Source organism: Osmerus eperlanus, chromosome 10 (assembly GCF_963692335.1).
Source record: "Osmerus eperlanus chromosome 10, fOsmEpe2.1, whole genome shotgun sequence".
Taxonomy (NCBI): Eukaryota; Metazoa; Chordata; class Actinopteri; order Osmeriformes; family Osmeridae; genus Osmerus; species Osmerus eperlanus.
Window position 1 is genome coordinate 16395364 of NC_085027.1, and position 17662 is coordinate 16413025.

General features: G+C 46.3%; 1 protein-coding gene across 6 annotated transcripts; it reads right to left on the reverse strand.

The window, feature by feature from the left end:
* Positions 1 to 301: 301 nt before the first annotated feature.
* mindy2 (MINDY lysine 48 deubiquitinase 2) lies at positions 302 to 17589 on the reverse strand. Of its 6 annotated transcripts, none has more exons than XM_062470927.1 (9): positions 16597 to 17589; positions 16085 to 16142; positions 12826 to 12890; positions 8310 to 8468; positions 7977 to 8079; positions 7184 to 7326; positions 4884 to 5057; positions 3870 to 4052; positions 302 to 3583 (listed from the first exon to the last, which is right to left on the reverse strand). In XM_062470927.1, the coding sequence occupies exons 1-9, from the start codon at positions 17500 to 17502 to the stop codon at positions 3413 to 3415; spliced, it is 1962 nt and encodes a 653-aa protein (XP_062326911.1). In that variant the 5' UTR covers positions 17503 to 17589; the 3' UTR covers positions 302 to 3412. The 6 variants fall into 6 exon arrangements, 4 of the variants coding, with proteins under 4 accessions (XP_062326911.1, XP_062326910.1, XP_062326912.1 ...); XM_062470926.1 differs by having other exon boundaries at positions 302 to 3586; XR_009931473.1 differs by lacking the exon at positions 302 to 3583 and adding an exon at positions 4207 to 4322 and having other exon boundaries at positions 3914 to 4052.
* Between the last annotated feature and the right edge of the window lie 73 nt (positions 17590 to 17662).

Sequence of the window (17662 nt, forward strand, 5' to 3'; positions counted from 1 at the left end):
TGCTCCACGAAATGTTAAGGTCAAATATTATTTTGCTAACAGACAATTTACTTGCAGTCTGTTTTGAGCAATCTTTTAGAATGTAAATTAACTTCAATCCTTTTTATTCTTCTACAATGTTTCTCAACTGGGTGGCGGAGTTTTATTACAATAATATCACTCACACTTTAAAGCTATGCTGTCAAATGTGTTGTGACTGAATGTCTTAGCGGATGAACAGGTATAGGTAGTAAACTGCAGCACATTCTATAGATGGAGCTACATATTCACAAGTATATTTACTGTACTTTAAACCCAATAGTTCAACAGCCCTTTTATACTTCAGAAACAGCCCACATCTTAATCATGTTTAAAGAAACTACTGCTGTCCCTCCAGACATTCTCCTAGCCTGTGTTATCCAGAGAACCATAGCAGTGGAGCACAATTTCAATTCTGTATAAAATGAGGTATGATTCTCTTCTCTTAGTAGTGCATATCAATGTAACAGTGCAAAACCAATTACAATGACTACATTTTCAAGGACTACCTTGTTAAAGTACAACTTTTACAGTATTTACCCGACAACCACTATCACAAGGCTTACGAATAATCACTTGAGACATTCCACACAAAACCCTTCAGATCAATCAATTTGAGGAACAAGGTTGAAACTGAACCACATAACACATCAAAATATCCAGAACTTGTTACACCAAATGCAATGTAAGGGACCCCAATAGCATGCTTATTAGAGAACTATTTGTTGGGCATCTAGTTGTCGCCTCTCACAAAATGACGTCCTTTGCATCCTCAGAGACCAGGCTATTTGAAAAATCCTAACTTGACAATACTTCCCACAATTTGCCTTTGGAATGTTTTCAACTGGTTCATTAATAAACACAAGTCAAGGCGGGAACTGAGGTTATCTGTACTAACACAGAGGAGCTTCTCTTTCTTTAATGACGTTAGTATGGTGCCAGCAAGTCACAAAGTAGTCTGGAGTGGAGGTTCACTCACGACTGACTTCATGGAAGGTGCTCTGTCAACCCTGCCAATTGAGTCACTTTTTGGGACATAAAACTTAGCAGCGTCTATATGCAGCCTTTTAATAAAAAGGGGCAACAAGTTAATGACTAACGTTATTCGACATATGAAAATATTCCTTTCACACAGTACACCTGAGAATAGCTCAAGTTTTACTATTTGAAAGAACGAAAGCCATAAATGTAGACAGTTATAACAATGCACAGCCAGTACTAACAGCTACAAAGTTGCCCTATTGTGTGTTTAAATAGTTTATATTACTGGTACATATGTTGTGATTACACGATTACATTTACAACACATTCTCATGGGGGAGTGACAGGGTACTGTATCAAATACTATATACTGGTTTATATCAAGAACAATGTTGCCAAGGCAGCTGATTTACATCTAGATATGAGCTAAAGACACTCAAGGATAGGTTCCTTCAGAGAAGACCTGAGAGTATTTCTGATGCCTATGTTCAAATCTACAGATTGTCTCATTCTGGTAATACACCTGTTTCCTTTTGTCCTTAAAAAATCTATTGTAAATGTTGTAAGGCTTTTTTTGTTGAAAGACTGGCCTCTTGAGGGCCAGGCAGGCACAGCTTAGCCCAGCCTGTCAAGCCCAGCATGCAGGGAAGGGTGCCACTACTACCAGCCTGTCCAAGATGACAAGCAAACAAACAGTCACAACACTGCTGGGCTTGCCTTGAAGACAGGAGCTGTGCGTTTTCTGGACAACAAAAACGAAAAGGTAAGAGAACAACAATGGAAACCTCAAAGCTAGCACTGCCAGGCGTTCCTCCTGCTGTTCCTACATCTGAAAAACAACACAAGGCTTCAGTCAAGGCAATCAGCTGGAATGTATAGATAAAAAAACAGTTTCTCAGTAGGCAGTACCATAGTAGGACAATGGTGCAATCTACTAGCTAGCTTCACCATAAATGAGCATTTGTTACATTGATACACAATGTATATAAATTAGTCTAGTTGTCAAATGAAGTAGGAGAAGCGCATGGGATCAATCATGGCCACAATATAAAACTCCTGCTTCCAGAACTAAACTAGGAAGGGATGAGGGCAGCTGCCCAAGCTGAATTAATCTTAAATCATGTCTTGACGGGGTGTAGTCAGCAGCAGTCAGACAGTCAGAGAGATGGGGAGGCCATTAGAGTAAGTCAGTGTAGGATACTGCTGAGTAGCTATCTGGCCCAGACCCAGCCTTCTCTCTCAGGTGACAATGTTTACCGGTTTACACACTGTCTGGTTGTCCAGACTGTCATGGATGGAAAATATATAAATGAAATATATATGGCATACCTTGTATACTGTACTGTACATGTGTAATTAAAATGCAATTTCCAAAAGAAATGAAATAAAAAAGCAGACATTAATGAGCCGAGTAAATAGGTCTGACAGACAGCCAAAAATGAGTTACACGCAACACACACATGAACACCCTCACACACACAAAGCAGAATTGAACTCTGCCATACACTAGTAAGGCAAAAGGCATATCTGGACATGGGTATTCCCAACGAGGGTAGGTAAATGTAACAGTGAAGCTATCTGGAATCCACATATCTGTAGGACAGAATAGAGGTGGGTACTAGTGTCTGAAACGAGAAACAAATACGGTTGTCACAAGGGTGCTTATATTAATTTCCAAATGGCAAAAAATTCAATTTACAGCAAAAGAAAACTTCTCTGTAGCACTCACATACAAACGTGAATTCAGTGGGCAATTTGGCAAGGAGGCTAAAACACTCTGGTCAAACTCTTGACTACGATTATATAGATGTAAGTGACCAACAATAACTAACAACCAAAAAACAAGATACATCTATAGCAGGCATTTCTATACGATGTGCTGTAATTATAATTTATAAAAAAAAATAGCTTATCAACTGCCATGAAAATGAACACGAAATGGTGTCCCAAAAAGATGCATGAAATGGTGTCCCAAAAAGATGCAATAGTGAGTAGTGATATTCTGTTTCTTTAGGTTTTTCCATTTAGCTATAAAGTCACTCCCAATGAACTTGACCCCACGTCACAAACATAGTGCACTGTGCAACTTGTAACAAAGTTTGGCCAACTGTACGAAAGCTTGGTGTTCTTCGTGATAGTGTCCCTTCCTCTGTTGTCCAGGGTCCACTGAGAGTAGAGGATGGCAGGCACCAGTGGCTTGGGAACGGAAACTCATCACTTAAATCTTGTCGTCACTCTAAGTATTTCCGTTCTCCTTTGCACCCTCCACCTTGGTTCATCAACAGGAGGGGGGGCTGTGCATTAGCTGTAAGATCTAGGTAGACATGCTGCCCTTCGCCTCCTCCTCCCTCTCTGATCCACACACACACACGCACACACATATATACACACACACACACACACACATCCTCTGTTACAAAATGACACATTTGTCTTTCTCCTTGGGTTCTTTCTTGGGTTTTTTCTCCGTGGAGGAGGGCTGCTTCCCTGGGCTGGGCGTGGCCCCGACTGGTCCCGCTGCCCCCCCGGCCGGCCCGGCCGCGCCTCCGTCCGCCTCCTCAACCCCTGCTGGCGGCTGCTGACCCTGCTGCAACAACAAGGAGCAGTGTCAACACTCAGCCTCCTGCTGACTGGAATGCACAGGATATGGGCAACCGGAATATTCCAGAAAGGCCTGGGAGTTCAATAAGCTCGTAAAGGTAGCAATGTGTAAAAGCTGTCAAGATCCCAAGTCTCAAAACCCCGCGTCTCTGCCACAACTCCTCTAACAACTCTTCCTTTCCCGCCTCTGATCTACCCCCGCCACCACTAACTCTCCTCCTCATCAGGCTCTCTCCTCCTCATCCCTCCACATCTCCATCCTCCCAGACCTGGGCTTGTGCTGCTGCTGCGGCGGCCTGCTCCTGCTCCTGGTAGTACTGCGAGGCGCGTTGGTCCTCCTCCTCCTGCAGCTTCTTGGCCAGCTCCAGGTCGCTGAGGCCTTCTGGCGGCTGCTCCCACTGCAGGTCCTGGCTCTGCTGCTCCTGCTGCAGCGACAGCGCCATCAGGTAGTCCTGCACGGGCACACGCGCGTGCGTGCACACACACACGCCCACGCACACACCCACCACACCCCACACACAAACACAGTGAGTGAGTTTTCATTTACATAGTTATCATTAACAGTTGACTGTGTGATATGTCACTGTGTATAATCTGAACACCTACAAACCAACATGCGGCAACAGAAGAGGTCTCTGTTTATAACCCTGGCAGAGTTAAACCAATCCGCTCTGGACTGGACCCAGTCTTAACTGTCTGCTGTGATGTCCTCTGGTGTGAGTCTGTGTGTGGGTACAGGGATGAAATGTGACCCCCCCCCCTCTCTCTCTAGAAGTGGGTGGTGGGTGTGGGACCCAGCTGTCATCACACCAGTCACACAGCTGCCAGCCAGCATAGAGCAGGCCGCACACAATAACCAATCAGCAGCCAGCTGTGGTGATGCTGAAATGCACACGACGTGAATTATTAAAGAGCCAATCAAAGAGCAGATTGGTGGAGCGCGCCGCAGTATGGTATACAGAGGGTGGGTGCTACATGTGACTGATCTGCTGATCAGGAATTCAGGCGGATCAAATCTGGGGAGAAAGTGTGTGTGTGTGTGTGTGTGGAGTGAAGCAGTACAGCTGTGGAGCTGGTAATGGGGTGCCGGGAAGCTTTTATCATCTATTATTAAAGAACTTTGCCTCGCTACTTAGACAGAATATAACTGTCTCAGTACAGATGGGTCAGAGCAGGGTTTAACTGTGGCTTGATGTTCAGTTGTCACCACATTGAATGCTGTTGTGTTTATTATTCAGAAGCCTTCATGGTTGTTGAGGGTGGGGAGTGTGTGTGTGTGTGACCTGGTCGATCTGGTCCTGCTGGCCACGGTACACCGTCTCCGGGTCAGAAGGGGGCCGCAGGCGGAAGTCGGAGTCGCAGAAGTTCCCGTCCCCGTCCACGTTGTGCAGGCTCTCCCACACCACCTTCTCCTCCGTCAGGAAGCCCTGGTCGGTCACCAGCAGGTACAGCTGACCCTGCCAGACAAACATCACACCCCCGCTCTCACCACCGCCAGCAAACCAGCACCCTTCTAGCACCACTTACTTTAACCCTTGGGTAAAGTAACACCACCACTGCGTTATAAATATAAAATAGAAATCAAGTTTGATTTGAGGCAGCTTCTATGACAGTTTGCGGAATGGGAGTGTTGACGGAACTCTATCCCGGCACTTGAGAGGGAATGAGTGCGGTGAGTGTGACGACGTGTGAGAAAGAGGGCTTTGTACTCGTGAGTGGTGCAGATCTGGAGGTCAGAGGTGCTACACTCTTTGCTCAGCTCGGCATTGCTGCGACACGCTCTCAGGCCTGCGTCACTTCCCCTGCTCTGATAACAGGAAGGGCCTGTCCCCGCAGCCCTGATAACAGACGGGGAGGGTGGGGGGTGGCTTCGGACTCCTCGTGTCCCCTAGCCACACTAGGTAGACTGAGGAGAATGTAGCAGCGCTGGAACAGGTTGTGCTGATCCCTCCACTCTGGGGAAACAGGGTGTAACTGAGTGTGAAGAACAGTCATTGGGGAGGAGGGGAGGAGGCTGATGGTGCCCCATGGTTAACAGAAGGCTGATAAGGACTTGGGTGTCTGTGTTATCTTTGGGTCATTCTGACCCATCAGTCGTTGTGACCCACCGTCGTATTGCGACAACTTTACCGCATACAAAAACAAATTGAAGCATTTTCTTTTAACCATTGGGCTGTCTCAGACCCCCCACATTGCGAAGGTTAAAAGAAAATTATTTTTATTTGTTTTTGTATTGGGTAAAATTGGGTAAACACAACGATGGTTCGTTATGGACCTTTGGGTCATGTGACCCGAAGGCAGTACAAGGGTTAAAAAAAACAACAACAAAAAAACCTGAGTATGCTGTACACAAAGAGCTGGGGTCTCATTGATAAAACTGTGCGTAGAATTCATACTAAAAGTATACGTACGTCCAAAAGCCTACAATGGCTTACGCCCCCCCAAAAATCAGACTTATAAAAACCTTGCGTACGCATACCTGTAAGCAATGTTCCCTTTATAAATGGCAGATTAGCACAAGTGTGCATACGTGAATCAGCATCTTATCCCGCCCTGAACACGCCCATTTTTAACCATAAATAGTCAATGCAAAGCACCTCATGAACGCTGATCCAGTATATTAATGACCCTGGCATGTTCTTTATGGTGAATGATGGCGACAGGTGGGGAAAAAACAAAAAGGCGCAAATTCTCAGACACTGACATTGAAATACTTGTAGGTGAGGTGGAGGCCCGAAAAACCAGATTATTCTTCATGTTGGTTTTGTTATGAACAGTATTAAAGTTTGGACGGATAACGAGGACGTAGAGTTTAGCAATAGCTTAACCGCTGTATTTGACATATGATGATATATGCACAGTATTAAAGAAATATATTTAGTTATACACTGTGTTCTGCAGTTATCTAAAGGTAGGATCTGTGATGTTATCCTGTATTCCATGCAGTCAGGGCATCTCCTCATCCTGCACCCATAGTGGATGTGATGGTGAGACAGCGCTGAATTTTGATTTAAGATTTGATTTGGATTTTAAAAGGTGTTTATGGAACAATTATCACTCAGTACAAGTGCAGATAACACTGCTGGATTTTTCCTTGATGTGTAAAGAAAACAAAATATATAAATATTACGAGTAATTGTTCTTCCCACATTTACTTTCTGCAGTCTGACTACAGTACACCACCTCACCATCTGCGTCGCCCATTCCCACTGTCTCCAAAATCCATGTTTATAAATGAGATCCCTGGTCTTTAAAATAACCACACATAACATGTATGTAAAGGCTCGCTCTATCTGAAGTTGAGTGAGGTCAACAACAACAAAAAGGGAACAATTCCGAACCTTCTAACCTTGCATGTTTAACATGGCGAGTGGGCCGTGGCGAGGTGGAAGTCACAGAGAAAAGGACAACTTGCCCTCAAACGTTCTCAGGCCTGCAAGGCCCATTGTGTCCACTAGGGGGGACGGCAGATCGGAGTGCACATCCACACAGCTGAAAAGGTCGGAAACAGACTCCCAATTCTATACATGGATCCTATTTAGTGGTTTGGAAACACGGCCAGGAGCAGGAGGGGTTAGGTTACCTTGTACTTGCTCATGGTGCTGAAGTGGTTGTTCCTGAAGAAGACTCCTAGCTCGCCCTCCTGCACGGTGGAGGTGAGCTCACACAGGCCATGGTACGTCAGCTGGGTTGCCGTGCTGTGCAGGAACTGCTCCGCTACGAACCCTGCGGACGCCGTGAGGCGGAGGGGGGAGGGAGGAGGCGGGAGGGAGGGAGGGGGGGGGTTGGAGAGAGGTGTCGTGGGAGGGAGGGTAGGAGAAGGGGAGAGATCGAGAGAAAGAGCGTGATGGGTTAGTGCGAGGTGTAAATAGGACGTGCACGGACACAGCGGTGATGGAGAGGCTGACGTGCAGGTGGAAACAGCGTTGCTGATCGGGGAAGTTGTGTGAGAGCTCCAGGCAGACATGGTCACCTCCAGACAGAGCGGGACTAAGAAGACCAGAACCAGTCACCAGACCTCGAGTTAGAAAAGATGTGGTTTTAAGCCCTGCTAACCAACTCACTGTTTGTTTATTCACGCAATAAGTATGAAAAGCCTAAAATAGTCAGGCCAATTGAATATATTTATACACTATTGGAGCCGTTTGAGTCTGTGTCTGTGTGAGAAAGAGAGAGAGAAATAAAGAGAGAAACCAGCTGAACTAGAGGCAGCCCTCCACAGAAACATTGAGCCCAGCCACTTGCTTCGCTCGGTTTATCTGCTCAGCACAAAGGAGGAAATGGAGTGAACTGTGAGCCTTATCGAGCAGAGCCCTGGATGCGGAGAGGAGGGTGGAGCAGAGCGACGAGCAACAACGTAAAGCCAATCCACCCACCTTCCCCGGCCAGCTCGCTGCTCTCTGACTGCTTGCAAGAGATTATCTTCTCCACCAGCTGGTTGTAGCTGCAGTTGCCCACTGCCTTCACAATGTCACCCATCTGTGGAGAATGAAGGACAGGCAGAAGGAGAAAGAGAGTGTGTGTGAGAGTGAAAGAGACCATTTATCGAACTTTGTCATTTTCGAAGCAATGACGAACAAGCTCAAATAACCCCTCTGTCAAGTTGCCAAGAGAAAGACAATACTGAAGAACACCAAAGCCCTTGTAGTGGCTGTGTGGTCATTTCACCTTGCTAATATGTGTTTGTACACTGACTAGCAGGTCTTTACCTGGGGGTCCACCAGCCAGCCATGGTAGAGCGGGATGTCCAGCAGGTCAAAGACGATGCACTCAGGGGTGTACTCAAACACTCGTACCCCGGTGAACTTGACGTTTACGTCCAGCCCTGTCTGCAGCTTGTGGAGCACTGCCATGGCGTCACTCATGTTCTGGGAGGAAAAAACACATTAACAAACCAAAATGAAACTAGTGTTCTCATTAAATGCTTGTCGAGGGTTAGATCAAATCTGGGTTCTTCGACATGCCACCGGCTTTCTCACTGCGATGAGATGGAAAAGCAGTTGTTACATTTGACAAAGGAAGAGCCAAGGCTCCAGGACAATGCTGGTGTGTGTTCTTTAATCATTTTCTTTTCCATAACAAGATATAATGAAAAGTGAAAATAAATCCCTGTGAGCCGGCAGCTTTTGGATGCAACACTGAGTGGCGCGGTATGGTGAAAAGGTTTTGCGTGCGTGTGTGGTGTGTGTGTGTGTATGTACGGCATCTAAGTGTGTGTGTGTAGGTGATAAGGGGGCATCTCATTCTTCCCTTCACTTCTGCCATTCTTTGTTGCGAGCAGCAAAGGAAGAAGAGAAACAGAAAACACAGCGAGGACACTCAGACAGCTTTCATCCTCTCCTCAGCCTGTCGGATGGCTGCGACAGAAGAGATCCGGCAGTGTGCGACCCGCGACCAGTCACACTGTGCCGTCTGGATGACGGCGGGACTGGCACAGCCAGGCACCTCAGGCAGGGCTCAGGAAGGTGCCCGCCCACTGCTCCGGTTCTACGCCCCTGGCCCAGTATGCTGTCTTGTCCACCCACGCCCTCCTGTGTCAGGGTGGCCCCGCTCACACTCCTCCTGGGGGTGGAGCATGGACACACTGGCGTGAGAGACGCGGGGCAATATTCGACTTTTGTTTTGTCTCTCCATGTTTAATGACAGACAGAGGCAGATAACCTTTGATTGGATAAACAGACCCATCTTCCTGACACATACATACAGTTAGGTCCATAAATATTTGGACATTGACACAATTTTCATCATTTTGGCTCTGTATACCACCACAATGGATTTGAAATGAAACAATCAAGATGTGCTTTAAGTGCAGACTTTCAGCTTTAATTTCAGGGTATTTACATCCAAATCAGGTGAACGGTGTAGGAATTACAATACATTTTATATGTGCCCCCCCCCCTTTTTAAGGGACCAAAAGTAATTGGACAATTGGCTGCTCAGCTGTTCCATGGCCAGGTGTATGTTATTCCCTCATGGGAGTTCGTTATTTCATTGACAAGGAGCAGATAAAAGAGAGTTCATTTCAAGTATGGTATTTGTGTTTGGAATCTGTTGCTGTCAACTCTCAATATGAAGTCCAAAGAGCTGTCACCATCAGTGAAGCAAGCCATCGTTAGTCTGAAAAATCAAAACAAACCTATCAGAGAGATAGCAAAAACATTAGGTGTGGCCAAATCAACTGTTTGGTACATTCTTAAAAAGAAAGAACGCACTGGTGAGCTCAGCAACACCAAAAGACCCGGAAGACCACGGAAAACAACTGTGTTGGATGACAGAAGAATTCTTTCCCTGGTGAAGAAAAACCCCTTCACAACAGTTGGCCAGATCAAGAACACTCTCCAGGAGGTAGGCGTATCTGTGTCAAAGTCAAAAATTAAGAGAAGACTTCACCAGAGTAAATACAGAGGGTTCACCACAAGATGTAAACCATTGGTGAGTCTCAAAAACAGGAAGACCAGATTAGAGTTCGCCAAAAAACATCTAAAAGAACCTGTACAGTTCTGGAACAACATCCTATGGACAGATGAGACCAAGATCAACTTGTACCAGAATGATGGGAAGAGAAGAGTATGGAGAAGGGAAGGAACTGCTCATGATCCAAAGCATACCACCTCATCAGTGAAGCATGGTGGAGGTAGTGTTATGGCGTGGGCATGTATGGCTGCCAATGGAACTGGTTCCCTTGTATTTATCGATGATGTGACTGCTGACAAAAGCAGTAGGATGAATTCTAAAGTGTTTCTGGCAATATTATCTGCTCAGATTCAGCCAAATGCTTCAGAACTCATAGGACGGCGCTTCACAGTGCAGATGGACAATGACCCGAAGCATACTGCGAAAGCAGCCAAAGAGTTTTTTAAGGCAAAGAAGTGGAATGTTCTGCAATGGCCAAGTCAATCACCTGACCTAAATCCAATTGAGCATGCATTTCACTTGCTAAAGACAAAACTGAAGGGAAAATGCCCCAAGAACAAGCAGGAACTGAAGACAGTTGCAGTAGAGGCCTGGCAGAGCATCACCAGGGACGAAACCCAGCGTCTGGTGATGTCTATGGGTTCCAGACTTCAGGCTGTCATTGACTGCAAAGGATTTGCAACCAAGTATTAAAAGTGACAATTAGATTTATGATTATGTTAGTTTGTCCAATTATTTTTGGTCCCTTAAAAAGGGGGGGCCACATATAAAATGTGTTGTAATTCCTACACCGTTCACCTGATTTGGATGTGAATACCCTGAAATTAAAGCTGAAAGTCTGCACTTAAAGCACATCTTGATTGTTTCATTTCAAATCCATTGTGGTGGTATACAGAGCCAAAATGATGAAAATGGTGTCAATGTCCAAATATTTATGGACCTAACTGTAGCTACGCTTGTTGCCAGATCGATACTTCATTTCCACGACCCCTGGCAGAGAAGCAACAAAGGCAGCCTGCAGTCTCTTTCTCTGTCATCCACTAACACTACTGTTTAGCCTAAATCACTATATCAGCAATCCCTATATAAAAACATTGTTAAAAACATCTATCTAATAGAACAGTGTTTTTTTTTTTTATTACTGATGAAAACTCATCCAGCCCTATAGAGAGAGTGCTCCCTTGTGACCAAGTCAGTGTGAAACGTTTGAGAATCCTGCGAGAGCAATCATGTTCCTCCGAAACGAGAGTGGAACCACAAACCAGCCATCTCTATTTTCAACCTCATCTCCTCCTCTGACAGATGTTTTGAAGCCAGAATGTATAAATAAAGGTATCTCTCGCAAGCTCACTCAACTTTTCAAAATCACAACAAGGAGCTTGTCTATGCGACTAAAAAGCAAGTAGCAGTGAACAAAGGAAGGAAAAGAAGGACAAAAATAGGCTAACAGAATGGCCAGATGAACCTATTCCTGTTTAACTTGCACACTGGCATGCTAGCGACTCCTCTTGTGAAAGGCGGACTCCACCTCCTCGCCTCCTCGTCCCTAACCCCCATTCAGGGAGCGAGGCCGAGACCGAGGCCGTTTCCCTGGTCAACAGCTCTGCTGCCGAGCTCGAGGCAGGGCTTGCCAATTGGACAGCAACCCGGAGATGCATCGCTGCCCCAGCTAACAGAGCTTCTCCAAAATCCACACAAGTGCAGAGCCCGGATACAGGCGCATGTGCGCACACTCACATCAAAGCTAGCCTGTCCTTCTTTGCGATTCAAAAAAGCTTTTAGAGGACACCAGGAACCTAAATAGGAGCCAGCCAACTCTGCTCTGTCAGGTATCCAGACACTGGGTGACAGTACATGGACACAAACAAAGCAGGGGTACGTTTTTTTGTGCGAGTGGTCAAATCAGCAGGTTTAACACACACACACGCACACACGCACTCTTCCCCGAGCAGCGATGTTTGTGTAAAAAGCTTTCACAGATGTACTGGTTCCTTGCCACAAAAATCTGGAGAGGAGCTGTACCCCTCGCACATTCCACCCAGACAACGGGGAGGGATGGAGCTGGAGCACCATCACTGACTGCCTCGACATGAGACACACACTCCCACACACACACACACACACACACTCCCACACACACACACACACACACTCCCACACACACACACACACACTCCCACACACACACACTCCCATTGACCCTGAACTGAACACAGCTATGCATCCCCGAGCACCCACAGCCATGTGAAAAGACATGATTCAATGCTCCTGAACCCGACTTTTCCCTAGGCCCTCATGTTACGTAAGCTATATAGGGGAGGAACGGAGCTCCGAATGGAGCTCTTTACTCATCTAGCGGAAACAACAACGCAAGGGCTATTTACACATCATGTGAACATACATCAGTGTTCTGCTGTTCCCATCTGGGGCTATAACCCACTCATGCAGAAGCACAGGACTGCTGGCTCTATACCGTGTGCGTACGCTTGTAATGACGGCAGCACATCCCTCCTATGCAATCCCCACTCGGGTGTCACTGGCTGGGAGAAAGCCCGGGCTCCCGGCACATGGGCATATTTTGGGTCGCATAGGTGCCAAGAACGAGCCACGCTCCCTGGAGAGTGACGTCAGCAGTGAGGCGGTGATGGTGCCGCCGCTACGGCTAGCCCCTGAGACATTTATGCGGACACAGAAAGATGTGGTCATTTGCACGTCTTCATGGATGAAAGCGTCTGCCGGATGAACGCATGTCAACGGGGATGGGGAGCGACAGAGAAGGACTGGATGTGTTGAGGCCGCAACAGCCTTTACCTGTTCATAGTTGAGCCGCTGGGCTTCAGAGATCTCTTTAGGCTTGGCATCTAAGATGTAGTCTCCTGTAGAGGAGGAAGAGGGGAAGAGAGGAGACAGACGGAGAGAGGCAACATCAGAGCACGGCTAGTTAAAACAGCACAGGGTCAGAGAGAGGAAGCAAACACCAGCAGACTCCTCCCACTCGCCCCAGATTTGATATGAACCGATTAACACACTATCTGCCCCTCTCATCAATCTGATGTGCAAAAAATATCAAACGCGTTTTTTTCCGCGGATGAAAGAAGACATTTATAATACGGAGCGAGAGGCTGTGAGGATAGCGTTTAGTGCTGGCCAGCTGTCTTTCCAGTGGGCCAGGCGTGTGGGGTCAGCTAAGCCCAGCTTGAGCGACCCCGGCTGACAGGACGTAGGAGGACCAGACACCCCAGCCCCCCTCCCTCCCCGGTGCTCTCGCCCAGTCCGGCCACCACCATGAAGAGGGCAGTGCAGTCCTGATCACAGTGCACCTGTCAGCCCCTCTTTAACATTCCACTCAGCACCAGCCCTCCTCCTGTGGAACACTGCAGGTCAGAACACACAGGCTCTCATTGTGGCGTACACCGCCCCTGGGCAAAACAACGCCTCCAATACGGGTTCTTTTTTTGCCATTCCAGTAAATGTAAGGTTTAGTTACTTTAATCATGAATCAACACCCTCTTTCCACCAAAAACACAGGCGAAACTTTTCAGTTCCATAAAAAACAGTGAAACATCTGTTTTTTTAATGAACCAAACAACCTTTCCCTTTTATTACAACGGTAAGTCATTACTGGCTGTGAGTAAGGGAACAGGGTGTCTTTACTGTATGAGTGGTTCTCCATATCCTCTCCTTAACTACAGAATTGGTCAATGTACAGCAGCCAGAAGTCCAAGAATGTACCCAGTAGAGGCCAGTCAAATGACTGACATTTCTATGGGTGAAACCCCTCCTGGCCCCTCTTCCTCTGCCCTGGCCTCTCTCCCTCCAGCGGGGTGGGGGACAGGGCCTTCCCTGCTGGGCCCCTGCTGCCATCTCACTGGCACTGGGAGCTGCAGGAGCCCAACCTCCACCAGCCTCTTTATTCTCCCTCAACACTGGCCTGAGCGTGTGTTCATCAAGCCCACGTTAAAAGACCACACACTGTGTGGCTCTCACTCTCTCTTCCTCGTAGGTCATTGCTTATGGCTAGGGAGGAAACAATCACTAACATTTTGTAGTGATGAGGCTAGGAATCATCTCCCGCCCGTACACACTGGCCAGAACCCAAGTGATTCATTGTGCGCTTTGTGGTCTTAGTTACTAAATTACAGAGAGACCATGTGCACTCCAAAATCACTGAGAGACACACTTTATAAGGCCTAGGAAAAGGGATAGCTCACATATCTGGACTGATTCACACAGCTCCACTGGGCCAACATACAGCCTGTGAGGTCAGCGATGTACAAACAGGGGAAGGATGGCTGACAACCATGAGCAATCCTCAGAGGAGATCTAACACCGATGACACAGATGGAAAAACAGGCCTGTGTGAAATGAAAATGTTGTGTGCTCAATTACTGCTTGTCATCTCTGATTTGCAGGGTAGGGTAAGTGTTCTCTGCAGGGTGGTTAAGACCGAGCAAAACATGGAGCTTGCAAACAGAGTTTCCAGTCTCCAGGTCTAGCAGAGCAGGGGGCAAAGACTAGAAAGAGAGGGTATAGGCCCTCTTGCCCTATCCGATAGGGCAAGAGGAATAAATAAAAAAATGAACAAAGGAAACGGAATACAAGATTGTGTTGCAGTAGGGCCCATTCTATGGCCTCTTGGTTTCATGTGCATTTACCTGGAGGAACCTTTGGTACCTTCCAGTTTACTTTCTATGCTGTCATCTTGTATCAAAGAGATTGGTAGAATATTATATTCGATTTGCAAGACCATTGTACTGTACACCCAGTAAGACTCTCGTTGCCTTGAAGTAGGATTTCACATTTACAATCGGGAAAATAAGCAAAGATCTGGAAATATAAACAGCAGCCTTTTCCCTTCTCCAATAAGTCACTAGTGGGAAAGTGAAAAACAACATCCCAGTTCCATTTTCACCAGTCTAATGTGGGACACTGGAGAGGAGTTCTGGTGCAAGCTGACCCTCATTCTGAAACCCCAGCTGAACAGATCAAAGTCTACAAACCTCTCATGGCATTAGTTAAGTAGATCCATTTCCAGACCAAGCAGCTGGTGTGTTTATATCCCTTACTGCTAGTGAGGGTTGTTATTGATTCTAAACTGCTTTAATGAACCCATTTACAATTAAACAATAAATGTCATAATAATGAAAAGGTTAAAAGGCTTGGAAAATAGTGCGCCAATCTGAACATCCGAATAAAAATCTGCCAGAGCTTGGCGACAATGACAGTAACGGGGTGCCTATAGAGCTCGGGACAGAGAGTCTGCAGTAAGAAGACACCCCTAGTTGTACATCATGTAAACATCCCAGTTGGGGGGGGGGGGGGGGGGGGTCTCAGCATGGCGTGCCAGAGGGGACCGGCTCCTGTTTCCCTGACGTTAGCAGGGGATTTCCCCAGTCCTGGTCTGCTCCTCTGTCCTAACTGGACCACACCGTGGGCCTGGCCTCATACATGTGCATGCTTTCTTATGTGGCCAAGTGGAGCACAGGTAAAGGCCTAACCTAACACTTTATACTTAGTTTTTCCAAGTCCATGTTATTTTAAAGTGACCATACCAAAGCTTGCATTGCACACCATTCATGGTCATCTAGTTTCCTTCTAAAAGACCGGAAACCAATGCACATGGGTGGAGAGAACTTTAGTAAAAGAAGATATAGGGGCCATATCCTCTGATTATTCATGCACTCAGTAATGCCTTCCCAGGCAGAGGCACTGTGGTCATAATTACAGTCCTCCTGTACTCTGTCATTAAGGTCAGATTGATCTCCCTAGCCGGTCCCTTCTATATCTCCATGCCCTGCTGTGCCTCTACACCCATTGACACAAACTAGCAATTACTGACAAAGACGTTTGAACGTTTGAACCCCCCCCACCGTAATTTTTCTTTAATATATATATATATATATATATATATATATATAAAATAATATAATATGAGTCTCCTTATCTAAAAAGCTTTTGAAAACTGTGACTTTGCCTGTGACTGCCTGTCACCTCCCTCCTGCCTGACAGCTAAGACACGTCTTAATAAACAAAAACAGAGTCAGGAACTGGAAGTCCACCTACTACTCACCCAGATATTCCATTAATTGTTCAGCAGTTATGATCTCCATCATGGGTGGCATCTTAACCTGCATATGAAACACACATTAACAAGTGGGTATTAGCTAAATCAACCCCCCCCCCCAACAATTTTTTTTAAAACCCAGCAGGCATCTCCCACTCCCATGATTAGGGAGTGGGACAGTTTCACAGTAAATAAACCCCAGCCAATATGTCATATTACTGGCATTACTGCCAGTGGCATTACTGGCATATTACTGGCATTAGTAACTTCATTAAAATACTCTCGAGCTTGTGCATTGAAAGATTCAAAAACGAAATCTGTATTTATTAAGCCACATTATTGAATATTTAATCAGATAGATTTTGCCAGATAGCGTTTCTTCAAGGGCCTTACATGCCTGGGAGATGAACACATACTGCTTTAGTAAAGATCAACTTTAGAATGTGTTTGGTCAATATTCCCTAATCATCCCAAATAAGATTGCCTCTGAAAACATGGATTAATAATGTCATTATTACCTTCCATGCAAGCAAAAGGACATTCATAATTGCCAACAATGGGCACGGGCCGTTCTCATTCTGTGTAATGATTGGGGTGTTTTCCTCTTTCCACTTAATCCACTTGATGTGGTATATAGACTGGCCAGCGCCCCGATCCTTGGTGCACGGAATCTTGGTTCCATCAGCTCCATATTCGCTCTGTAGAGCTATGGCTAGTCCCTTTTCTTCTAGTCCTTCGCTGTTGAGGTCGGAGCTGGGGCAGGAGTTGAGGTTCGAAAAAGACTCCAGAGAGTCAAAGCTCCGGGACTCTCCTGCAATGCTCGGATCACTCCCACTTGGCAAACCCTCGGATATATTTTGATCGCTCGAAACTCCTGGTTTGGCGTTTCCAGTGCTTGATTTGTCCGGACAAATATTTGTCGGTTCTATATGCTTCATTTGATCAACTGGTGCACCTTCCAAAACCTCAGCTGGGACACCTGTATTGCTTGAACTCGATGCCCCTTTCAAAAATGAAGTCCCCCTATCCGTTTTGATGTTTACTAACTTTGAGGTGGCTCCCTCGCTGTTTCCTGTGGCCAGCACCGAACCATGTCCCATCCCGTTAGTCAACTGATCTCCAGATTCAGGGGACGGTGTCTCAGACCAATCACTCGACTGTGTATTCTTCTCTTGCACTGAGAGAGACTCAAACACTTCTGGCTTGTCAAATTTATCAACGCTAGAGATGGAACCAGCAGTGCTAATAACATTACTAGCGCTATTACAACTAACCAAAGTACTGAGAGAATGCACACTATTCTTGCGCGTATCGCTCGCTCCTTTCATCCCGCTGGTTGCTTTAACATCGCCCATTTCTCCAACAATAGTCGCACACAGAGAAGTTCCTCCAGTATCTCGATGCAGGTTTGCATTTTTCTCCATTTCGGTTTACACACTGTCGACAGGTTTTTAGCTAAATTGTAGCTCTAGCTCCAGTCCCACAGACGCCATGACATCTCTCTGCTAGTGACGTAGTGGAGACTGTAATGTAACATTAGACCAAAGGGGGCAGTCGAGGACGACAACGTTGGACTCAGCATCA